We start from the raw sequence: 27990 nt of genomic DNA on the forward strand, positions 1-27990 counted from the left end.
GTTTACCCTTCAATACACAAACAACATCTGACATACGGAACTTTTTTTTCCAACAACGCAAAAACCTCATCACGCCCTATTTTTGCTTTACAAAAATCATCCAAAAAAACCCCACGTATATTCAATTTTGCACCAAAAACTCGGTAATTTACTTCCTTTGAGTTCACAACAATAGGATTAGTAAACAGGTGTGCTACTTTCATCATTGTGACGATACATTAGTATAACGTATTAAACTAAAAAAAAATCTCCATCTTGCTACGAATCAAATCGGTATATGACAATGATTGCTTTACTTCGGAATACGACGCATCTGTAATTATGACAGCTCACATTTATTATGTACCTTCAACAAAAAAAATAAGATGCAATATTGCGTGGCAAGGGACATGCACTTATGACGTTTCGTCTCGCATATCCTCAGAGGTCGTTGGTACTCAGGGGAAACTAAAGCACAGGTGTCCAACGCTCGGCCCGATAGAAAGAGATGGAGATACACTAACTGTAAGCGCGCGAAAAGGACGCAACGAAAATAAACGTTGAACTTATGTTTTGTTTTTTTTCTCGTTTTGCTCTCCCTCGCCTATGTTCGTGACGGATCTTTTTTTTTTACTTTGTTTTGTTGCTCTTGAAGAACCTTTTTGGCTTATTTCGTTGCTTTTAGCTATATTTTAGACCAGCTTACCAATTAAAGTTATTAGGTTAGTTGTTATTTTTGGTTTTCGTAGGTTACGAATGTTATGATGCGTCTGCGCAGGTTTGTCGTTTTATTTTGGGTTTTGTTCTGATAGTTCTGTTTTAAGTTGCGGTTTTTTCCTTCACTACTATGATAAGTTAACTTTTCTATTCATGTTATTGTAGACATTTTTATAGTAATGATTATAATATAATTAATAATATAATTTATATATTTTTTCTACAAGTAGTCATAAAAAAGTTTTTTTTTCATTATTGCACTTGATACCAGCATTAATGTTTCCCTTGTTAATAATATAAATAAACAGAAAGCTGATGACACAAGGTTCATTCCGGTGTAAAATAATTGACACAGTATTATCTGCTATTATTTGAGGATAGCATCGGTCAATGGAGGATAGAATAGAATTACGTCACCCTAATGATGGTTTGGCGTAAAATCGTATTATTCAAGCTTATATGGTTTTTATTTGTATGTCATTTATTCTTATATGAATATTATTTGTATTAAAATGGGATTTTGATGGATTATGTTTAACTAAAACAGGAAAAACTAAGAGAATACAATAACTTTTTTTTCGAAAAAAAAAAACATCATATTATTTTTAAATTAAATAGAAGTATTTGTTATTATAATGTATTTAAAGAACTAGATTTTCCACGCGGTTCTACCCACTTCCCGAAGGAACTACTACTATCGCACTCGGGAAAAAGTAGCATATTTAGGATGTCCTTCCTCAGGCTCTTGACTAGTAGTGAATACTTGTACATTAATATTGTAAGTTAAGATTGACACAAGTATCTATCTTCTCATCCATTATTAGTCAGCCCCAACACTTGTACTTTCAAACAAAAAAAGTTCAATGTCACCTTCACCTCATAAACCATTTGACCAAAAAAAACTACATAATAATTCAAAACCCTAATATCCCTACTTGAAAACAATCTTATAAGACTTAGTACTAAGCAACAACCACACAAAATAATAATAACGACTATCTTCTATCTATCATTAAATTATTTTTTTATATTGCCACACTCTTACAGATTATACCTACTTTAAAAACCATTATTTTGAACCACCAAGCCAAGGAAAAACTATACTTATTACTACAGAAATAAAGTATAATTTACAATGACAGGAAAGAGTATGACACTTTTTTAAGGTCTCGAGTCTTTTGTTTTTGCTAACGGTACAGGTCACAGTTTTGTGCTGTGATATATTTAGATATGTTTGTTTGTATTTTGTAGTGTTTTAAAGTATTGTTTTTTAAGGTTTATGAAGTTGAGCCAATCTAAAATGGACTTTAATGACATCTATTTAAAAAATGACACTATTTTGGTTTGGTCGTGTCTTGAAATAAACTTATTTTACCTATCATCCAAAAATATAAAATTAACAAAAATGTAGGTAACTTTACGGTCCTACAAAATGACGATTAAGAACTAGAGGTACTGAAAAACCCAAATAAAAATAAATGCAAAATCACTATCAACTTAACCCTTAAATTAACACGAACCCATAAAACATCTGACATCAAATAAATCTAATAGAAAATTAAAAACAACGTGCGCATGCTCTTGCGCAGACAACGAGTTTCTTGTCACGCACACAGGCGCGCACGTAGCGATACACACACACACAGACGCGTAATGCGTAAAGCCAGTAGTAAAAAGTGTGGTGGCCTAGTGGGTAAAGAACCAACCTCTCGAGTATGAAGGGGTTCGATTCCAGGTCAGGCAAGTACCAATGCAACTTTTCTAAGTTTGTATGTACTTTCTATGTATATCTTGGCTGATAAAAAGGTGAAAGAAAACATCTTGAGGAAACCAGGACTATAAAGCCTGAAATCACCAACCCGCATTGAGCAAGCGTGGTGATTAATGCTCAATCCTTCTCCGTGTGAGAGGAGGCCTGTGCCCAGCAGTGGGACGATACAAAGGCTGTAAAGCCCCCAGTACACATTGGCCTGTGTTGGGCCAAGCTTTGCCTTGAACAATTGTAGGCCACATTCAAATGGTGTTTTCACATTGGCGCATGGCTCATTTGCATGGCTCATGCCTGGCAAACCACTTGCGATGGACGTCGAAGTAATTACAGATGCGGCTAGTTATTTGTGTACTACTGTATTTATATTATACTACACTACTATATTTATTTTACACGCAACACAGAAGTGTACTATCCTTAGCGGGCGGTGACCTAAACATTGGCCCATTGTGTAAACATCAGAGGCCATGCTGGGCCACAATACCTTTGATATGTGCCCAAAAAACCGACAACTCGAATGCACGCCAACATGGACAAATTGTCCGCCAACATACACCAATACCCCGTGTACACCTTGGTGATGGCGTGTATTGGCCACGCTTGGGCCAATGTGTACTGGGGGCTACAGTTAACAGTAACACAGACACGCTCGTAGCGATGCACGCACACAAGCGTAATGCGTAAAGCCAGTAGTGAGCCAGTTTATACGTAACTCAACGGTAATAATCGTATTATTGTTGTGTATAGACAGCAGTTTGTGTGTTTGTTGAAAATTGTGCGGTTATTGCTTATTAGGGATTTTTTTTTCAATATTTTTTAAGACTTAAGTGGTATAGGTACTGGTAGTTTAAGTGCTTTGTCAATGATGTCGATTTATTTATGTTGTTAATACAATCGGTAGGATTAACTTCGAACTTTAAATAAGTACAAAAATATCATCATATTTAAAAAAAAAAGGATTGACACAATTCCTCAGTGATATTTATATATTTCATTCAAATCTTCTCTCAATGCAATCACAATACACTTTCAGTGAAAAAGTCATCATACACTTTATGCACTCCTTAAAACAGCGAAAACCTGCCCAAGGCTTTACCTTGTCCTACTAAAAAAAAAAAACAAAAACAAGTTTTTCTGCTGACCATACAAGTCGCCAAGCCTCCGTGCTTACATCGATACACGTGGTGAGAGAAAAAAGAGAAAATAATAAAACCCTTTAATTTATGCCTTGATAGTACTTGTATCTTTGAAAATAAAATATAATCTTTTTTTTTCACTCCGTACCTTTTTTGGGTCACTGGCCTTTAGAGATGTGCTTTGCCGATATCGATGTTTTTTTGTTTATTTCTTTTCTTTCTTCGAGTCGATGACGTTTGTCTGATGTGTGTAGTTTTTTTCTCCCTTTGACTGTAGCAAAATTATGATGTCTTATCATACTTAATTAAGTTCAGTAAGATCTAGTTTCTTGTTTTATTCATTGCGTTTCAATAATGCATCGGGAATAATTAATCGTGCTTTGTGATTTAAGAGCGCTATTACAAAATCGAATTGCTCAGTTGTAGGTAAATTAGACGATAGCCGGCAGCACTTGCGCATGTGTGCGTCTAGTGAAATACGCAACGCACACCTGCGGACCGCCACGCGGCACAAACAAACTTGAGACTTTGCCACTTTTTTCCGAAATAATTTATTGTTTTTATAGTTTATGAAATATTATTTGTACCGATGAATTTTATAACCTAGAATAGCTCGATTGAGTTACAATAAACAAGTAATCGTTTACAATTTTTAAATTATTTAATCGACAACCAAACTTTTCACCATGTTTATCAATTATAAGTAATTGATTTATAAAAAAACTAAAATCTATAATTCGTCTTCCATGTATTGTATCTTCATTTTCCTGCAACAATGAAAACTAGGAATGTAGATAGTTTATTAAAACAAATATGTCACGTATACCTTTTGCGGGTGACAAAAAATACTTACCATATTTTTTGTACTGGTATTCAATTGAGTCTGATAGTCTGAATTAAATATGCTTTCATTATCCTGCAAGAATCAAAGAAGTCCAATTACATTATTATGCAACAGCGAAACTAACGACGATGACATTTACGTACATATTTCTTTATAACCAACATCAAAAAAAGAGAACCCAATATATAACATTTTCGAATTAGAATATCATGGCCTAATACTTATGTATATTACATTTCAATCAGATCATTATAACTAATAAATAAAATAAAACTCACTAGTATCAAAACGTGTTAGATGCGTAGGTTGCGCTATATTTTTCGAACTCCGGCGAGTTTACGCGGCGCAACAGCGAGCGATACGTCCCTCCTCGGTAAGCGCCTGGCGCTGACTAAAGTTGAACACCGCGCGTCACAAGATTTATATTGATTTTTGCATTGCAAACAAAAATTATTTTAAAATATTGATTTACTTTTAAATAGACCAATTTTTTTTTCAAGCTTTATAACAATACCACCTTAATTATTAAATGTTTTTTATTTGAATTTGGATTATACTTTCATAGATAAAAAATATAGTTTCGTACGGAAAATTGTCAGTAACTCTCAGTTTTATAGAATTATTTTTGGTGTAATACTGTATGAATTGTAATAAATTGATTTAAGCACTTCCAAGTACAAGATATAGTTGTATCTTGAACATTTTTATAAATGGTTAAATTGCTATATCCTCGGAGTACCGAAGCATCAAAAGATACCCAAAAGCAACATTTTATGAAACATCCTTTGCAGAGACAAAGATTTTACTGATGTACGTGGACAAATTAAAATATTTATTTAATACACTTTCAAGATAAATGATCAAACTTTCTGAATCTTATTTTTGTTTTTTTATTGTGACTATATCCAAAGCATCAAAACTCGTATAAAACGTTTAAATTCGCGAAAATTTGTGATAGCCCTCTTAATGTTTATTCAGTGGCTTGATCTATAGGATTGGGTTATCATAATTTGTTATTGTGTTCAATTTATATTGTGAGTTAGTTTAGTATCTTTCCATATGCTTTGACATTTGTTGTTAAGCTTCTATTCCATAAAAGGGTAGACAGGTTGCCTTTATTTAGTCATTTGCGTTGGCTGTTATAAGACTCTGGCTATAATTCCCTTATTTTAGTTTCAGGTATACACATGGTTTCTGTGTCGGTAATAATGCAAGACCAGCAATTTGAATAAGCGTTACTCATTTTTTTTTTATAAAAACCACATAGGTCCGATGGAAAAAAGAAATCCTTAGCATAATCTGACATGTAGGATTTTGGAAAGATATAAAGATTTTCGTACTTTCTGTGAACAATAACTAATAATTTCTCGTGTCCAAAAGCTCTGTAGTCATACATGTAATTGACCATAACCCGTATCCATATACGATATCCATCCATAAAGCAGGGACATCGTTAATTTATCGATAATGAAGACGCTTAATGATTAATAACGAAACAGGTGTGCATGTGAAAGTGGAAAGACCAGGTTTACGAACTTTATAATCGCTGTCAATGTTGAGTAAATTAAAGGATGCAATTAACAAAAGATCTATATCACGTGTTTTTGTCTAACTCTATTTACAATATTTGAGAGGTCATTTTCAAGACTAAATAACGTTCCCAAAACGTTTGTAGTGTTCTAATTTACAGAACTCAGCACAATATTCAACTTTTCTATTATCTATTGCGCGTCACTCAATCACAAATATATTCTTCTATCTTTTTTATTAATCCTAAGAACGGCAATTACCAATCGACTTCAGATCGGATCATCGATATCACCCGTAACGTTCACAACACTACGGCGCACGGTAGCCAGTCCAACGCCTACACGATCAGCGTCAACACAAATCACGACATAGACTCTCCCTTTTAAAGTTTATAACACTCGTAAAACGAAACTGCAACGATACACCGCGAAAGATTTAAACACTGAAATATTTATTTCATTGTTTTGAAAAAGTCTAAGGTTTTGTTCAAAAAGGTGGTCGTTTTAATTAATTTTGAGATATCACTGGTAGTAAAAAACATAAGTACAATGCAGCAAAATTAAAGACTGAAGGATATATGATGATAGACGATAATAGTGATGAGAATAAAAATTCTACAAGGTCTCTAATAACTGATTAATGGCGAAGTTTCATAAGTAAAGATAGGGGTAAAGGATAAAATAAATAAGTAATTACTATAAGCAGTATGAAAGGAAAATAACACGCAGTTATGATCGTGTAAGTACGGACAAAAAGCAGAAGTATGACGAGCGAACAATAAAACATACTTGAAAACAAAATCGTTTACTCTCGAAGCAACATGGCAGTAATACTCTGAACAAAAGCAAGAACGAAAGCGCATACAGTAATTGGTAATTTCTCAAACCACAATAATAAAGCAAAAAGTATCCAAAGATTTAGTGCTAACCAAAATTTAAAAACCGCAGCTCCCTGTATTGAATTTCGGATACGGGCTTAAAATATGGACTATAAAGGTGCACCAAAAAATCATTTTGCAAAAATGAAAGCCATCGATAAAATATCTGCCAGAATACGGGTGATTGACATTTTGGTAAATTTTGTATGAAGGGTAAGTATTAAATATTGTATTGGCTGTAGTAACCGCAGCTACCTGAATTACTCTTGTTCATACGGGCCAATATTTTTAGGAATTGTGGTTTTTCTTCAGAGTTAAGACTTGAATAAATAACTGAACTGGAGCCATAAGGACCAGAGACAGATTTGAAATTACTACAGAGGAACCTAAGAAGAACAAAAATTAGATGAAATACGTTTATAACTTTTACTGGGTGTAGATTCTACGAACAGTTTAGGGAGAAAGAGATTTACATCTAATATAAATCTCAATCTCAACAGTTCCCACAGTTATTTGCCGTCAGGTGGCAGACGATTACTAACCCTTTTGCCAAATATTGAATACGAAAGTAATCTTAACATATGGGCCGGAAACATATATCATATTCTAACCTTGGAATTTAAAGTTATAATCAGAATCAAAAATAGAAATTAAATCGAATTTCTGATGGATTGGCCCTTTGCTTTTTGCTAACCCTTCTTTAGAAGATTAAGTTAATTTCATACCTTTGCTAGATCAGTGAATATATCAAAAAAAGCTGCTCTGACAAACCAACGTAATAGACTCACTCCACTTACAAACAGAAAAAAGTGCTAACAATAAGTACAAGTCAAACAATGCTCAAAGTTTCATCTTTGGCATACATCAGAACAACAATAGTTGAACAAATTAACATATGAAAGGCAGCGTAGTACAGTAGCCAGACGTTTTTACTCCTTTAAGTAAAACGTGAACAGACCAGCGATTTTTTATCGGCAACCGTGAACTGGCTTTAAATTTGGAATCATTAATCTTCTGTCTGTTTGAAAATAAGAAAGGGATTGTTGAAGTGAGTAAGTGGATGTGTAATGCAAAAGTGGAGAGAATAATGAGAGACTAATTCATTTAGGTGGTTATACAGGTTAGGGTTAAGTAGACGCTGACGATGGTTGTAGTAGTCATCTTGCCTGAAGGACCAAAGCTGTAGACTTGGCCCTTTGGTACCTACACCAAAGTTAAAGAAGTAAAATGGCATTTATCCAAATTAAATTACAATAATTGCGAAGTATGTAAATCTGTACATAACAGTGCATAAAAGATGAGATCGCTATACCTGTGACCTAATAAACAAACCAGACCCAATTACATGTAAGTCCAGTCCTACAAATTGTCACGAAGCAATCGCTCGTCTGCATTGACAGATCGTAGAAAACTAATCACTATTCACTGCTGTGCTTACCCATGATAATTAATAAGTTTGAGGTTTGACTCAAATCTGCATACAATGCCACGTCTGGACGCGACCGTGTTCTCAAATACGCATTTTGCTACACACCTCATATAATGTTTGTTGTTTTTTCTCTTCTGCTTTTATAAACGATGAAGTGTTTATGAATTAGACCGTTTTTGTGCAGTCTTTTGGAGGTGTGCCAATTCTTTAGTGTTTGTTGTCTTTAAAGTTCTTATTGTTATTCTAAAGTTGAGCTTATTTCACACTAATATTAAAACTGTCTGCTTGTGTGTAAGCAGCAGGGATGATTCTATCTTATTCATCATGTCAAGCATTTAATTTATTGGTTATTAATTGTCAAACGTAGATCAAATTATAATTACAGATCCTAACCCTTTACAATAAAATGGTGGTTATTAAAATAATTGATTCAACAATTTTGAGAGCAGTCTCAAGATTGATACAAATAAAAATAGTAAGTTCAAAACATTCGATAGTAGAAATTACATCTTTGGTAGTCATTAAGTAAAATATTAATGTTGAATGTTATGTTCAAAGTGATGGTTGTGTGGGTCTAATCGTGTGTTCTGTATCATTTGGTGTATCACAGTAATAGGATGAACAATTAACTATAATAATAGGTAATCGTATAACCGTTTACTGTACAGCTTTATTTCTTATTTGGAGCCATTTAGAAAATTATTTGTGTTGCTGTAAATCAATTATTTAATTATGTTTAATTGAGAGGAAATGGTATGAGCCATGTTCTGGAGCATCATAAGGTTGGTTGTAATTCGAGGTAATATAGCTTTGAAGGCTTTGCAAGGCCGCTACTGTTTCAAGTAGAGTACAGTTAGTTAGCCACAGGGTTTATGATGGGTATAAAATTGTAGTGTGTCATATCGCAGTTACTTCTGTAATGCTGGTTAACAATTTAATCGATCACCATCTTACAAGCTACAAGGAATTAGAGGACTTTCGGATACGTCTGTCTAGTTCTTAGTCTTGTAAAAATAATTTTTCGTTACGTTCCTCATATATGTCAAATTCAATAAATATGAGATTTCTTTGGACTATTAATGAAATTTTTTTATTTACAAATAACTTTTTACAATAACTTAATAATAAATATATATACAACATACAACTAACTTATTACCTAATATATACACTTACTATAAATAGAAATATTTAAAAAATTGCATCAAAAAACTCCTCATCGCTGCCCACCGGGAGTGTACCCAAGAGGCTGGCAGCATTGCCACGTTGGATGGCAATGCTTACTTTTTGGCCAAAATAAACTATTAATTAGATTTGGGAGTCACACATAGCAATCACAAATACTAGTTTTCTTCTACTATGAACATTGTAAGTTACCAACTGCATCATATTGAAATAAGCAGCAACAAATTAGTATCAGATATGATAGCTACAACCCTTTCTACTACACCAAATCTCGGAACTAATTTCTCAAGATCCACATCACCATCATTACTTGCAATAGACTCACTAGAAATTATTCATTATACGTAATAATTATTGTTAAGTACTTAATCCTATGCTCCGATATAACTGTTAAAAGAACCTGTTCCTTTAATAACAGTGATTGGAATAGGTGCAGTTTACTAGTCTTACCAACTTCTGTTTGCGGTTAAATGTTTTGCGGATGATTGCTTTTGCCTGAGGGATTTCTGCGTCATCTGGGTTTGAGGAGATGCCAGTGTCATCATTAGCATTGATTTTTAGATTTGTATTACCTTCACAATAAGTGAAAAGGCCTAAAGGAATTATTATTCAAAGATTTTTTGTTTTCGTCTCTGTTCTTGCAATTATTTTTGAATGGTATTAAAAGATTTGTTAACTTTTAAGTGAATCTTCATTATATATTGTTATATGTGTTTATTCAAGTATACACCGTACAGTATACGTTAACGTAACGTTAAGTATACGTTCATCTATTAAATCCAAATCTAAGTCCGTTATCATCTTTTTATCCAAACAATTCAACTTCATCACATCTTCCCAAACACACGTTTTTTCTCCCCTCAACTTATCAGCTCGAAGTTTTTTCTTACCTACCACCAAAAAAATAAACGTTTCAATCACGCTTTGAACCCCAAGTCTGAAACGTGATTCCAAATTCGAAATCAACAAACGATTAATCACTGAACTGTTGGTCATTTGTGTCGAATCATCGCGTCCTTTTTGTGTCTAATCCTTTAAACTATTGTGGGACAAATAGTGGGACAAAATCTTTATGAAACTATGACTAACGTTTTGATCTGGCTGTTTTGGTCATTGGTCAGTGATGTGTGCAATTGAAACACGATTTTGTGGGAATATCTGTTGATGATCGTTATTGTGAATGATTGGATGTTGTGTGACGAGATTGACTGGTCCTAGTTGTGTGTTTAGTGAAGTGAGTTGGGTATTTGTTGTATTTTTTGGGAATGAGCAATTATCTTTCTTTAGATGAAAAGCTAAATTCATAACAGCCGTGCTTCAAAAGAGATTCAAAACAATCTACTTTAATAAAAAAAAATCTTTCTAAGTTTGATCCTGTAGGTATTACTACCGCACACAGCTTGACCCACAACAAATTTTCTCTCGTCTCAGTGCGGGTCACCTCTAGTAGAAGATTTATTAGATTGATTATTTGGCTTTCTGTATTATTCACACTTACTACCAAAACTACTAAAATCCCAACAGTCGACAAGCAAAACGTCCTCAATGATGATAAAAAGTCAAAGCTAACCCCAGCACGTACATACAAACGGTTCTAATTTCATCACTCGTTCAGTCTTGCGGTACATAAATTCGCTAATTCGTATGTAATTCTTCCTAATGACAGCTAACAGCGTTCGCTGGAAACGTTTAATGTCAGGTTTGTGCAAGTCTTTGGTCGCCAGCGAGGGGGGTTTCATTAAAGCGACTAAATGTTTAGTCGAGACAGGTTGCAGAAAAAGTTGGAGGGATTTTTTGTGAAGTTGTATTGTGCTTTTGTTTTAGGTTCATGTTTGTTCCTAGATGTATAATTGCAAGTCCATGTGAATTTCGTACTTATTTCGAATCTCAAGTTAAGGATCAAGGATAAGTTGCCGTTATAATTAAATGTAACACAAAAGGAAATAAAACCGCCTTTTAAAAAATATGGCTTCACCACAGCAAAACTTAACATAATCTTGCGGCAAAATAAAAACATTAAAAACTACTATAAGCATAAATACTTTGTTCAAAAGTAAACATAGAAGTATCATCAAACGCTAAAGCCAATAAAACGGCCAGTTTTACGACAGACATAAATCAAGTATCGATACACTATCGGTCGTCAAAGTCGTGGTAGTGAAACCACAGCTTAAGTCGTTTCAGAAACGAGTATTACTAGTTTGTAGACAAATAATTATTGTGTTTAAGTGAAATATTAAATGTTGGTGTTAGAAGAAGAGGTTAAGCAATTGTCAACAAGGTTTGTAAATTGATGGGTTTGCAGTAGTTGGAGATTGTTTTGCTTGATAGTTCGGTGGCACTTTGATTTATAGTTACGATTTATCGGTGGAACAATCTTTTAGAACTTTGAATTCTAGAGAATTAGATCCTGTGAAGTATTTACTTGATAAAACGTTTAGTATCATGGTCACTATTGGAAAGAGACATTAGGAAATTGTATATTACTAACCCTATATACTATAGAAGGTCAATACTTATGTCAGTATTTTTTTTTAATTCTTTAACCAAACAAGGTTCGCCAACAATTTTGTTGGAATATCGCTACAAGAGTTGCAAACTCAATGATGTATTACGACAACCGACATAAATCTTTCGATTCCATGTTAAAAGTACAGGTATTGGCCCTTTAAAATTCTCTATATATTCAACCTTATGTATTAGGTAATAATAATACGTATAGATCTATGATATTGTAAATAGGCGTAAGCCAGGGACACCTGTGTTACGCATCTAGCGTGCATAAGACAAAAAAATAACCTCGCCTATCGGTGCATTGTGTTGGCTTAGTGTGGATATTCACGCGATGGATTTGTTAGATAAAATTTATTTTTCAAAAGATTTTTTACTATCAAAAGATCACATTTAGATGACAATATAAAATACATATAATCTTTGAAAAACATGTTTCATTTTTAGCCAGATTTTAAGTACTTTCAATGTCGTCTGAGAGGTAATTTTCGTTATTGTAAAACTAAAGTTACGAATCGTCCAAATGTAGATCACTATTATTTACGGACGAGAGTACATCAACCTACCTCAATCTGTAAAATTTCTTAAATATGTAGAAATTTCAACCTTATCGCAATAGTGAAAATTTTATGTTCGATTGATAAATTTTGACGGATTCGGGTAGGTTGACCTGCTGGCGTCTGTACACAACTATCTCAGTACCGATACAAGAAAACTGCCAGCATAAGAATGTGTCCTAGTTCTGCATTAGGTACATTATATAATTGGATTCCAGATATCTAACTGAGACATCACTGTCAAACTTCAACAAAACAAAACTTCCAATCCAATGAACAAACAATATTTCTTGCAAGATCCACACAATTCTTACCGTTGCACTAGAACGAGACGGCTACACTCCCTTCTCATTCCCTCAGCGGTCGCTCGCTGCACGTGTGTCGTGGAAACGGGTTTCGTTCGCGGACGGACCCAAGATTTTATTAATTTGTGTTTCTTATATATTCTATAAGTAAGTATATTAGTTCTTCGTCGCTCCTGTTCTCCTGGTACCTCCATCGATATTGTTGATAACAAATTGCTTTTCTTTGTGCTGTCGTGTTTGTTTTTGTCTTTGTTTTGTTTAAAAATAAGGTCAAATAAAGCTATGTTGCTACCTGATGTGATAAATTGTTGCGACTGTTTTGGATTTATTGGTCTAGGTTTTTGCAATGATGGAGTGATTTTTGAGATATAGGTAGGCGATACTAAATCAGCTGCAGAAAAGTTATCTACTTATTATTCATATTTCTCGTTTTGTTTTCTTTAACGCAGTTTTTCGCTTGTGTTTCTCGACTTGTATTAAGTCAATAATGTTCAGGATGACGCCTTATAATTTTTATATTGGTCCTTTAATTGTATGTCCCTTTGGTATTGCGAGCTGTGATCATGCTTATCCCATCACACAAATATTAATGACTATTATTTTTATCTCATAGCCAAATTGTAAACATAGCTTTTGCTTTTTTGTCGAATTACCATGATACTTACCATAATCAAAACACATCAAACAGAAATACACTTTGACATACAAAACCCAAGTGGTATACGAATATTAATCTCAAGTCAAGCACATCAGAATATAGCCCGGAGCATTTCGTTTCCAATATTTATGACGATCCCTTTAATCAACTTAATCGACTTCGGTACAGCGATTATGTAGCTCTTTTATTTTTCATCAAATTTGTTCTTTGGAATATGAATCATATTTGAAAATGTAATGATATATTTTGAAACTGTATTTTATGGGATTGATGGAATCAAAATTTTGGTATGAAGGAACTTTAGGGTTTTTCTGGGTAACAATAATTTTGCACTTGAGCTTAATAAATCATCACTTACTTTCGAAATTTTTTATTATATTGATATTATTTGTGGGTGATGAATTCTATTTTTTAAAACCTTTTTCGAACCTTTTACCTTCGAAAACATAATGACTGCCCTGAACCTTCTGTCTGAATCCTATCTTAAACCTATCTTTTACAGCACTAAACCTAAAAAAAATACATAATAGAACGCCACAATACCTGCTTTACTTTCCTCCCATTCCCTACCACATAAAAAGTTATTGGCGAACAAATTAGCTACTGCACATTTTTGTGGTCACAATCCTATTGTTTCGACCACACGTATGAACAAAGAACTGTCTACTGGGATGACCACAATTGTTTTTTGGTAATAACAGCTCTCCAACGTTTTAAGAAGTTGTAAACTTTGAGTTCTCATTGTATTCTTGGATGTGATGTTGGTTTACGATTGGCTTGAGAGAGATTTTGCTAGGAGTCAAAGTTTTGCTTGTAACGTCAATATGGAAATGTGGAGCTAACGTCTGTTGTTTTTATGTTGAGGAGCTACTAGTTCTTCTTGCCTGCAGCATCAAACTTTCCTTTCAATCTGTTTATTTCTAATCAAACCCTGATATAATTTTGAAAGGTGAACTGTGGACTGTTTAAGATCATGAGGATGAAAAGCTTTTGCAAATACATAGTTACACGAAGAAGTTTTCAATGAACGCAAATGGCGTAAGTTCCAACAAAAAAAACTTATCCAAGTTATCAGTCCAATTGAAAGAAAGACAGAAAAATCATTTATCGATAAAAGAAAAACATAAGAAGGGGGGATAACAATTACAAAATCAATAGAGATACAAAAAGGTCCAGTTTATCATTATTTCAGACAGCTGGTTTTCAACTAGACAGTAATAAAATAATGTAATAGAAATTGGTAATAGACCTCTAGAAATAAAGGTTCACCAATGAACCTTGCAGTCTACCAGTCTAAAAATAACCAGGCCAAAACGTACCTCGTGTCACATCCCACGTGAACATTTATAAACCGCAACGTAGGCGATATTGCTAATAAACATTTAGATTTATTACTAAAGATATTGCTTTTAATGGGCGTTTTTTTCACTTTAATAGTTCTGTTTGCAGATAGGCTGAATTTGGTAGTTTTATTGTTTTGATGTGCGAAAGACACTGAGTTCTACGTGAGGTGAAGGTCTCTTGTCATTTTTGCTGATGTTGTTGAATATGAACTGACTAAATGGATTAGGTATCCAGGTAGACCAAATGGTGATGAGTTTTGTAGTATTTGTTTGTAGGCAAGAGTAGGTATATCCCATATAGCCTATACCTAGTTTGACGACAATCAGCTGACTTTAAAATACCCTGCCACAGTCCAGCTTAAACTAATACTTTATTTAGTTTTTTTTTTTTCAATTATATTAGCTACACATACTCTTTCAGTTTTGCTAAAACTTTTCTTGTCCACTTTTAAACAAAACTTTGCATCCCAAACTGATTCTGTATTTGTATTTCATACCTACCTCCAATGTATAATGCAACTCAGACTAACATTCACCATTTTTGTCCACAGAACGACCTTACTCCGAATCAGACATACCCCAACCAGCACCACAAACCCAGCAGTGCAGAAGATCAGCATCATCACCCCCCCTCACTCTAACCCTGGATTCAGACTTAGAAGATGATGTCTTCGCCCCAAGATCTGATCGAACGAACGACCTTTTTGCCACTAGGAACCTGGACATCTTCGGTTATGGGAGTCCTAGAACGCCAGCAGGAGTTCTTCTGAGTCCCAGAAGAGAGCGAACGTTTACGTTTTCTGTGACGAGTGAGAAGCATTGGAGGGATAAGGGGGGGACGGATGTGGCGGATGGCGTTAGTAGGGGGGATGGCATCAGTGATACCGATAGTGATAGAGATTTGGATGAGGTGAGTCCGATAACAATATTTTTTCGCTTCAAATTATCTAGTATTGAATTCGCTCTCGTTTTCTTTGAAAAATTTTTTGAGCATTAGCTGAGTTAAGTCAAATGTTTACTTATATCTTTAAGTATGATACAAGTATTCATTGAGAAGACAGCATTACATAGTAACTGGTTTACACAAACAAACACCATAGAGTTTTGTTATCTTTTCTGTTGATGGATTATCCTCAAAATGCGAAGCTTAACTTTTTCAATTGAAATAGATTTTTGTAATTAAATATGTGTAATAATTACGCATTTTACCAATCTCCATTAACCTAATTAACACTCTATAAATATAACTAATATTATTAAATATTGCGCAATTACATTTAAACCAAATAAAATATTTAAAAATAAGTGTTCACTTGCAATGTTTTCGTAAATACGCACGTGTTCGGTATTATGATGCTTTGTTTATGTTATGGACCAAGTGATAAATTGGGCAGTATACATAATGCCCGGTCATTATGAATAATGCCCAATATGAGAGTGCAATTTGATAATAATTATTCAAACAATCAAATTGACCGGGCACTATACATATTGCCCGTGACCTTTTGGGCAAAGTAATACAAACATATTTAATTTCATTTTTTTTCTGAGTCCAGTCATTTTTTATATTATTATTGACATTTATGTTAAAATAAACTAAATATAACACATCCCATATCAATTGACAGAGCATAGAAGTAAGCTTGCAACATGCAGCAAGCATGGCTTCTGTCACGGCTCCGGCGCTGCGGGGCTCCGGCGGTCCCATGCGAGCTTATCGTCGCAGATGGTTTTCACGCTCACCACCGCAGCTTCGGCTTGCTGGCCGGCTGGGCCGGCCAGCCTCAGCCGCGGCGGCGAGGGTTAAAACTACCTGCGCCTCAGCTCGCAGGCCGCCTCGGCCCTCCGTGCCTACGCGGTTTTGAATTGCACTCTAGGGGTAGGGCAGACAAGACTACGTGGAGTCGGTTTTGCAGCAGTTCGTTTTCGACACTAAGTTCAGTTTTTAATACAATTGTTTTGAATCCAATTTAAATTCTACCATAAAAAAACGAGCCAAGAAAAATGAGATCAAGAAAAACGAGGCCGAGTTAGTAAATTAGATGACAATTGTCCAATTAATAATTTTGTGGCTAGACTTATAATTTCCCATTAAAATAGAACATATAATTTAAAACAATAATCATAAAATATGTAGCAAGTAACAGGATTTATTTATTAGAACAACTGCCACCTAATAATAAAATATAGCTTTATTATCAAATTGCCCAACTATCATGTAGCAATATAATAATGCCCGTGCAATGTGATAAATAATGAAGTTAAGATAGTTATCATAATGCTCGGGCATTATAAATAATGCCCGAATTAATCACATGGTCCATAACATTTATATATCATGATTCATTACAAACTGTAGAGTCTATTTATAGTTATAAATACGTAATAGGAAGGTAATACAGTACTAAAATAATTGAGAGTATGAAATATTGTTGTGATAGCTACAGTAGGAAATATACATAATATTATGTACCTAAATTGATTATTGCATAATATTTATTTCATTTAAATTAACAATGATTATTTCGATTTACAGGAAAAATACACAACTTACGAGTAAAAAGTTTTCTGTGATCGCTTGATACCTATACACACTTACCCTTCTTTGTTTCAGTAGAATGCATATTTAAGCTCTATGTAGGTATGAACTGGATTCCGAACTTTATCAGTTCTAAAAACAGAGCTTGCCTAAAAGAGATAAAAACAACAATATTGTTCTAAAACGAATTTAATTATTTTACTGCATTCAGAAAACAAAACAAAGTCGTGGTGGCCTAGTGGGTAAAGGACCAACCTCAAGTATGAGGGCACGGGTTCGATCCCAGGTCAGGCAAGTACCAATGCAACTTTTCTAAGTTTGTATGTACTTTCTAAGTATATCTTAGACACCATTGACTGTGTTTCGGATGGCACGTTAAACTGTAGGTCCCGGCTGTCAGTGAACATCCTTGGCAGTCGTTACGGGTAGTCAGAAGCCAGAAAGTCTGACACCAGTCTAACCAAGGGGTATCGGGTTGCCCGGGTTACTGGGTTGAGGAGGTCAGATAGGCAGTCGCTTCTTGTAAAGCACTGGTACTCAGCTGAATCCGGTTAGACTGGAAGCCGACCCCAACATGATTGGGAAAAGGCTCGGAGGATGATTCAGAAAACAAAACATTTTGTTCTATTCTGTGGCAGTCAGTACGAGACGCCTGATGAAAAATGAAAGATGCATAACGCGAGTTGCTATTAAAAACTGTCAGGCGCTAGTAAGCTTTCCTTTTATAAAGTTAAGAGTGAGTAAAGTTTTCTTATAAATACCGTATTCAGGAACTATCCTCAAGTATAAAATTAACAAAAATATACTCACTTTTTTAGTATATTTTGTGTAAGCAAAGTTAAGCATAAAGTAGGTAGGTATTACCTGCCTAGTCACTCGATGCCATTGAAGTAAGATTCAACAAAGCTTTTCATCGTATATTATTTGATATATTATGTTTACATTAGAACTTCATAAATAATAAACTAAAGTGGTTCCAGTAGTTGCCGATTTCGTAACAGAAAAGCCAAAATAAATATAGGCAGATCATATTTTAAACTTCCAATGGACATAGCTTGGCACGTCGCCATATGCGTTTAAATGTTTTCCAGCTAAGGATAATAATTATAACAGTATGTCTTTATTATTGTATAAGTATTGAGCACTCACGAAGGCAGTTTTCTAGCATCTTATAGTCATTATTACTTCATTTCAAACTGGCAGTTAAGATCGCATTCATTTCAGGAATTACATGCTAAATAGCTGCTTCAAAAAATCATCATCTGCCTAGCCTTTTCGTAACTAATATCTATAACCTACCAACAACCTGTAATACATTATGGTATGCAATAAAGAATTGAGAATTGAATTGAATTGAATTAACTATGTTGGTTTCGGCTTCCAGTCTAACCAGATGCAGCTGAGTACCACGAAATAAATTCCAATGATTTGGTGAACAATTTTTACTTATTGATCATCTTATTCTAAATACAATTCAATTTATGATTATTGCTTTATATTATTCATTCAATAATCCAGTTCCCGAACAAATAAACACTGAAAACAAAAGACGACCAGCTCTGAATTTAAAATAAGCACTCAATACGCTCCAATGTTAATCCGACTAAATATTGTGCAACGCTGCAATGTATAAATAGCCGTGTTTTCTAGCTGCATTTCGATAAACTTGGTTTATTTGACACAATTGGGTCACAGCTTGACAGATATTGTGAGACGATTTATTTCGTCATAATTCTTCCTTGTAAAGAGTATGGCTGGTGATTGAAAATTCGTCTGCGTTGGGATTTTGTTTAGGTACAAAGAAAATACAAAAGTAAAGAAACTGTAACTTTAAGTCAGTTTGAAAGATACACCATAAAAGAAAGCTTTTTTTTTACTAAAGGCGTATTTTTCAATCATCAGTTAATTTCTATCCGACGAATAAACAAGGCGATTTGACATATTTTCTGTACAAAAATTAAAACAATGTCAAGCATATTCTTTAGTTAAAACTAATATGAAAATTGAAATATTGACCCTTAATTTTATTAACTATGAGAGTAAATAGATGCATCTAAATTGCTTGTGCAACAAATGAACAACAATGCATTCGTAATTTTGTAATTAGATTCACGCACGACTCTTTTACACATCAAAGTTCTTACGAGTTAAACGTACACAAAAACAACAAATAGTGTATCTCTTTCATTACTTAGCCCTTCACACTTTAACTTAAACATAAAACTGTAACTTATTACATTATTAAGCGCTCAAGTTAAAGCTCTGGGCGAAGAGAGATGCATTTTATTAGCCCACCGTTAAAGTAGGATGAGTCAAAAAGTAATGTTTAGTAATAAAATTAACGATACTCTTTACAATTGAGTGATGAATAAATCGGTTTTATTGTTTGGTTTGATGAGGATTTTGGGAGGGATGCAGTGAGGAAATCTGACTGAGAAATGGTACAATGGTATACATAGGTACTTTGTCATCACTGAAAATAAGTGAAGGAAAGAAATCTTTACTTTTGTTTTATACTAGATTACGCCTAAGGTTTCACCAGCTACGTAAGCAAACTATAAAATGAGCTATTCTGTTTGTACTGCTGCCCAATTTCAGTAGAACCCGTTTAGGCATTTGCCCGCGAAGAAGTAACAAAGTTACAAATTAAACTCTTTGAAACTCGGAGGATCGCGTCTTGAGAAGATGGTCACCTATCCAATTATAGGCCGTGCCAAGCGATGATCCTTGAACCTAAGTTTGCCAGGAGCTACTAATATAATACTACATAAAAAAAAAATCTTTATTCCCTAAAAAGGCATATTATGTTTGTCTCTTCTCAGACCATAATTTTGTTACTATACTTAACTCGCACAAAACTAATGACCTTGCGAGTAACGAATATAGTTCTAGTAACGTTTGAGGCAATAAACTGGTGTAAGTCAGCTTTAGCCAACTGTAACAACAGAGGCCGGTGCGCGCTTTACTGCGTGATTAAAGTCTGGGGCAGCCTTTATGCGGTGTATTGTGCGCCAGTGGTGCATTGGCCACTGAGAAAATAATATTTAGGGTAAACTCTTTTAAGTTTAGGTATTATTTTAGTAGACGATATGACTGGAAATAATAGTATACAGCTATACTAGTAGCAGATTTTTCGATCGGTTTTTCTGCGGAAGTAGTCCAAACAATCAATTGACAACTACCAGTACAAACAAGGACAGTTGCTGGAACTGCGTGACAGATTTTTTGCCGCACTTAAAAAATTCGCCAGAAGAGCAGTACGTTGTGAGACGATGTCAAACAGAGCAATGTGGAAGAAAGAGGAACGCTGCCCAACTAAAAAAAAAAAACATAAGGATAAATGAAGGATAGATTCAATTGCATATATATTCTATTGAGTACAACAAGGTACAACATCACTGAAGTTAGTAGTTATTCAGCTAAAATACATCAAATCCCGCACTTAACGAAAATGCAAGCAGATAATATCCAAGTCAATAATTTCAAATTTATGATTATAAATACAAACACGGGCAGACATATTGTAATTTAGGCCAGTTCACTACAAACCGACAAAGCAAAATAAACTCAAATATTATTGTATCACGCTTGGCTATTCTTGTCCTCACTGAATCACAGCAGGGGGGACTTAAATATATCTATATATAGGTCTATACGTTCATCATATTAAAACGAGAGTAATATTTTGCATCTTTCGTCAAAAGTGATTTTCTGTATGTTTGCATCAGTAATTTCACCATCTTTTATTTTTTTACTATGATCTCTTTATCTATCTTCATATTTATATCTAACCGTTTAAGTCTTTTATTACCTTGTCTAAACACAGTGTCATCTGAGTAATCTTAAACATGTAAAACTTTATTTTTCAACTACTTCTTTTCAGTTTCAGTTTCCAACACGAAAATAAAAATGATCATCCTTTGTACATACCCAAAGAATTACAACAAAATCCTCTTCAAAGCTGAAGCAAACATAATCCTTAAGCAAACCTCTTGGAACACTCACAAATATTAAAGCATGCATAAAATTACTTTGACAATTTTCTATAACCTTTTGTGTTTCGTCATCCGTCTAATGTGTTTTCATATTTTGGGTAACATTGAAGGGTCCTCCATTTTTGTGAACCGTGTTTTCGAGTTCCTTTTTTATTTTCGCATCATCTGTATTAATATTCATAAGTAAATTACTCTAAGGGATCGGATTTCAATGACAATCGTACCAAGTTGTCGTACCGTCTTTGTATTCTGAAGACGGAAAGTAATCGGAAAATGGTTTCTTTAAAAGTTGGTGAAAAGAAAGGTATGCTCTTAGGAATATTTATTTTGCAAGATGCTGAAAAACAGGACTATGAAATAATGAAGATTATTTGGTGAGGTGATGGCTATATCGTTGCGAAGTTGCCGCAGTATTGACTGAAGATGTAAAATATATAGGTATTGATGGCACCTGATTTCTGCACTAAAAAGATAAACTATGCACTAACATAGTCTCATAAACTCATAATATATCAGTCAGTCCTTTTCATAATGCTTTCAGTGATAATTAGGCGAAACAACAGCACAAGTTTGCCTCCAAAAATCTCGTTCCATTCCATGCATTAAAATCATTGAAATTCGTCACACAGTAACAACCTCTCACGTCTTTTGCGATCTCCATTACTTCCCTCAAAAGTCGCCATTTCTTTCCCTTTTTTCTTTTACCCCCATATCTTTTCTTTTATATCTTTTACCTATGTTTCGCCGGCGTCTCGGATGATTGCTCTGTGTATAAGTGGGTCTTACAATGGGATGACATTTTCTTTTTAATACTCATTTTGAAGGGTAGATGCAAAATCTTGGATGAGTCAAGAGAGATGTCGAAATGAATTTTTGGATTGGACTGAATTTTTAAATGGAAGATAACGTCTGAGGAGAGGGCTAATAAGCTATGAATAATCATTTTCTGGGGTCCCTTTAAAAGTTGTTACTGATAACGCAATGTTACCATTTGCCATAAAATACTAGCACAGTATGGTATTATTTGGAATGAAACTTAAACTATGTCGATGAAACAAAACTTATATTTAGTTCCTGCTCTTCTTACTTACTCAGCACGGATCACTAATGAATTTTAAATTCATAACGCCAAAAGTGACAACAGCAGATACAGCCAACCTTAACACCATAATAGACACCAAACAACCAAAAGATCTTCACACCCATAAATATTCATGTTCAAACCAAAGCAAAAAGGCAGGACAAAGCCGTCGCCAGTCCAAGGCGAGCCTTGAAGTCATACCCTGAAGTGGAACGCCAGACGCTTTCGAAAACCTTCGGGAAACGGATCGAAAATAGAGGAGAAAAAAATCGAGACATGTCTAGCGGGTCTCAAGCGCCAAACCTTAAGTCTTAGAAGGATCGTATTACACCGTACTGGATTGATGGGGTAATTTGATTAGGTAGTGAACTAGTAGCAAGTAATAAAGTCAGAGTAAGATATTAAAATAATGAAATAATAGGTGCTGTAAATATTATGTGTGTAGTTGATGCTGCTGTTAGGTATATTATAATTTGAAGGAAATGGCTTTTTATCGGTCTTACTGGGCATGATTTTTTTCATCATACTTCGGCCTGAGATTAATCAGTTCTACTATAGCCCTACCAGCATCTTAAAAAGCATCATCAACACTCTTGGGAACAGCTATATTATTGCTGAATTTTAAATCATTATCAGAATATTGACTTTGCAGATACTTATTTATCTTCTATTTAGTTACAGTTCGGTGTAAACAGGTCCCGAACCTTTGTTTCTCTCCACTCAGCGTGCCGTATCATTAACTCGAAGTGGATGACGGATTTTTTAGACTTTTTAACGTTAATCTTTTTTTCTTTATTTATGAAAAAAAGTGAGTGGTGTCACCGCTGGCATTCTCAAGAGGTAAACTCAACGCGCTTAATATTCGCTTAGGTTGAATTAATTGGGGAGACAACTTCATGGTACAAAATTATGTTGTTTTTAATTTCTGATTTTTAGACATGTTTAAAAATGTTGAGTTTTTAATATTATTTCTGCTGTCATTGAAACTTTCCAATTCTTCCAGCATTGATTTTAATACATTTCATCCTTATTTTATTTGTTTGCTACAGAGCGTTATTTTATTTTATATACCATAGTGCTAAGGACTATCTTTATTCTTTAAACACCTGTATTATACTTGCCTTTAATTAACTCTACCCTATCCAAGGCCACAACACCTATCAAATTGCCTTTTTGTTCATTATAGTTAACAATTTGACACGCAAAATCACCAACACATTTATTTCTATTCACTAATAGTACCAAATACACGGTAGTGGGCAAAAAATGACCCTTAACCCTTCAACACCTGTTGTTCTTCATGGGAATGAGCAGAGGGTTATATTGGAAAAGGTTTTCTTTTGTTCTCCATATTGTTTTCAATTATTATCAAGTGTCATGTCTTTATTGAAATTAAATGAGGCAACACATTGGTTTACAATGATGGAAGAAGCGTGGGAGTCAAGTATTTGGTGAAAGTCTATAAAAATTAAACAAATAAAAGAGACGATTCAAAAGTTTAAACATTATCACTAATGATAAAATAAAGCTTTCAGATTCAAATTCTTTATTTGCAGAATATAAGAATAAAATTTTGTACAAAATGTCGAATTGAAAAAGTAACTCATCTTGTAAAAATATAACTTTAGATTGCGATTCATAATATAAATCTGAAACTAAGATCAAACGATCATTATTTTGTGATTTTTCAGCAAAGAAAGAAGTCCGAATCATTGCAAATGTAGGCAAACAATAATACGATGCAATTTTTCAAATGAGCCTACGACAGGTAGAGTTTGTTACTCATATAGATATGATCAGAGCTCATAATAAGATATTGAATGACACAGGGAATACAAAAGCAAATAATCCAACAAATATAAATCATACATTTCTTGCGTATCGTAATGAAATCGCTCGAATGAAGAATTGTAAAGGGGAAGGTTCGTTGATGGCGAAAAACTGTACCCACTTCTTAAATGTACGCTACTTATTCCTGCCAGTATTACCTACTAATTCTTATATTATGAGATCATTTAAGTTTTTTTTTTTAATAAAATTTGGATATACAGAGCTATTATTGAACATTACTGGGTCATAGAGTACAAAAAATACCTGAGACGATGCGTAGAAAATTGACACAAGGATTCAAGCAAGCTCATCTGGCTAGAAGATATAGAAAATAATAAGTTGATTACAGAATAAAATAATAAATATTGACATACGTACTAATAAAATAAATACTATCAACTGGTCAATTAATGATGCAAACCAGTGAACTTAAAAAAATACAAAACAGATTCAAGCCACATCGCCTTAACACCAACTTAGAGAAAGCAGAAAAAAGGTCTTAAAAAGATGCAAAAAAAACTCAACACGGGTGAGACATCATAATTCGGAGTCGAGAAAGAATAAAAAAGATAAAAAGACACCCATTCAAATTTCCCCTGGTACACGGTGTTTTTATTACGTTTCCCATCAGATAAGTAAAGGGGGTGGAATTCATATGAATTTTATAATAAAGTTTAATTATTGTAAGGAAAATATTCGAGATCAATTTCTTACCTTTGAATGGAGACGATTTATATAGGGTGTTATTGGTTCTTTTGTTGTATATATTCTTTTGTGAAATTAGATAAAGTAATCTCCTTCGATTTGGTTTATTTATTATCTTACCTAACTACTTATTGCCTTTTTGGTCTTATTTAAATATTCCTTTCAGTTGAAAATGCACATTTTCTTCTGCATACATCATCTGCCTACCCTTTTCTAAACTATGTTGGGATTCCAGTCTAACTGAATACGGCCAATATCAGTGTTTTACAAGGAGCTACTACCTATCTGACTTCCTCAACCTAGGTACTCGGGCAACCCAACCTTTTGGTCAGACTGGTTGCCAGACTTTTTGGCTTTTGACTACAAGTTACTAGTAGTTGTCATTTAAATAATAATTAGATTAAAAATGTTATAGATTCTTTTAGGTTTAGTAAGGTGTTGCATTTCTAATACATTATTTCAACAATAAACATTCCACACAGCCAGTAACATATACCCCTCTAAGACTCCCTATACGCACCTACAATAAAACTTTTAAAGGCGTCGACTGTGTAAAATATTTTGATAACAAATGCGTCGCGAGTTATTATGAACAATAAATTGCATACGGCACCATTTGTCATATCAACACGGTTTACTCGCACTTATATTATAGCGTTGATGTTTTCTTAGGGTAGGGTAATATAAAAGTACCTGCTCATGTAATAAGCTGAAGAATTTTCTTTGTGTTGGTTGAACGCGCTAATCTTAGGTATGGTCTGATTTGAAAAATCAAGAAAGGCTTGTAGGTTACTTTCTATATGGGTTCCACTAAGGTTCAATAACTTTCAAGGAACGCGGCTGAAACCTAGATTGGAAGGTTTTACCTATAGGTGTATTATAAGAGTATTGATTGACTTTTGATTTCAGGTAGGTACATATTTGATGGTTGATAGAAAACTTTTCTTAAGTGTATCAAAAAGTTCTCAGAAGACTTTTTGAAAAATACATTGCTCTATATCTCGCTATATCACCTTTATACAATACAGTATGTATAAAAGTAGTAGTAGTAGTAGAGTAAAAAAAGTAAAATCACAACCAAATAAATCTAACCACCTTCGTAACAAAATAAACCAAGTGCAACCCCATTGGAACATTATTGTAATCTGCGTTATAAAAACGATATTAAATTTAAGACTCGACTTTTTATAACAGAAGATGGAAAACGAGAATTTCATATCAGTTGTTAAAATAAAACGATGGATTTAGACGACGCCGCGGCACGTGTGTAGTATAAAAATATATATCTGAGTATATAAAAATCGTTTCATTGCGATATATCTATAAAAAAATCGTTGCAGTTAGTTGTAAAAAATGTGTACAAATGGCAATGTGTTTTGAAGTAAAAAAAATAATTGAAAAAAAAATCGCAGTAAAATTTAATTAAAAAACAAATTAAACTTCTTGGCTGCTGGATACACTGAAAAAATATAAATCTAGTCCACTACAGCTACGTTTAAAAAAAATTGACTATTTTCTAACAATATTTAATTTACTTTACTAGTTGGAGAACATATTATTTTAATACGACTTCTGTTATTGGTCTGTAACATGGTACTGAAATAAACATTGCAGTTTGACGTTTACAATCATCGAATGAGTAACCAATTTTTCATTTTTCTCTCACTTCAATTACAACGAAAGCTCCAAAATATCCGCTTTTCAAACATTAAAATAATCCATTAATAAAAATAACGGGCGAAACGAATTAAATCCGGCCCTACATTCTTATAGACGTTGTTTAAGCACTTTATTTATTATTATTTCCTTACGAATGTAACCTATTTTATTGTACCTTTTACATTCGCCATAGAAAATTTACTGTTAGCATTAACCGGGATATAAAAGATTTGTTATAAAAATTAAACTCTTAAGAAAAACACAACCTCCCCCTTATCGGTTGGGTAATCGCAATTCGAGTTATTGTTCCACCCGCCATTTTGTTTGAAGATTCGAATTTTAAAAAGTTCGAAATAAAACCGTTGTAAAAAAGTATTTTAATGATATCTTTTTTTTATTAGCGAAGTGATGGGGTGGGCTTTAAAAAATATTATTATGATAAAAATTATATTGTTACGCAACGGATTCTTTCGATAAAAATATCTATCTTTTATTTATTTGAGAAACTTAAATCATGATTACTTATTTAAAAAAAAAAATATCTTAAAAGCCCAGAAAATATATTCTGCTCACTATTTCAAACGTAAGAAATATTTTTCATTCAGTTTTTGCGTTATTTCTTGAAGCGGTGATTGCTTGTAACTCAGACAAAGATCCAGACATACATTCATACATACTCGTTACATAAACTTTTAACTTTATCACCGAAACCAATTGAAATCATGGCTGTCAAATAATAAAAATTAACGTCAAATAAACTTAATTTAAGACCTCTTTAAAATTGGAACTCATTACACAATTTTAACTGTCAATAAACACGCTTTAACGGTTTAAAAAAGAATTAGTAAAATGACGTCATAAAGTCATTGGAGGTACTTAATAAGGGGTTGAGAAATAACATAAAAGTACAAATAAGACTCATGTTAAGTTTTGAAAAGTTTAACAAAAATACCCTTTGTCTTTGACCTCTTTGATAGTATTGACGTTGTGCGATTTCTATAAAAAATATTATATAAATTGTGTATTTTTAAAAAATATTTATTTCTTGCACCGCAATATAAAATGAAAAAAAATATATATAACAGTACTGATCAATGCTTGTTCCAGGTAGGTGGGCAGTTATAACTTTACCAAATAAATTATATTCAGGCTAAAAAAAGTAAAACGACTAGGCAAGTTAATGCAATTTTTTTTCAGAACTTTTTAAACTTATTATTTTCATATTTATTTTTATTTAATTATCATTTATTGGATTTTATTGCTTAGTAATTCTTCTGTTATATCTCTGTAACATGTTATTGGGATTAACAGTTCAGTTTGACGTTTATAGTCGTCGCGT

At 33.6% G+C, this 27990-nt stretch overlaps 1 protein-coding gene across 1 annotated transcript in view; it reads left to right on the forward strand.

The window, feature by feature from the left end:
• Positions 1-27990, forward strand: part of LOC110374032 (uncharacterized) — a 113866-nt gene that overhangs the window by 68545 nt on the left and 17331 nt on the right. The window contains exon 2 of the mRNA XM_021331556.3: positions 15394-15752. Within this exon, the coding sequence (XP_021187231.3) occupies positions 15394-15752 (359 nt within the window). The remainder of the gene's footprint in view (positions 1-15393; positions 15753-27990) is intronic.

This window comes from Helicoverpa armigera, chromosome 23, assembly GCF_030705265.1.
Source record: "Helicoverpa armigera isolate CAAS_96S chromosome 23, ASM3070526v1, whole genome shotgun sequence".
NCBI lineage: Eukaryota > Metazoa > Arthropoda > Insecta > Lepidoptera > Noctuidae > Helicoverpa > Helicoverpa armigera.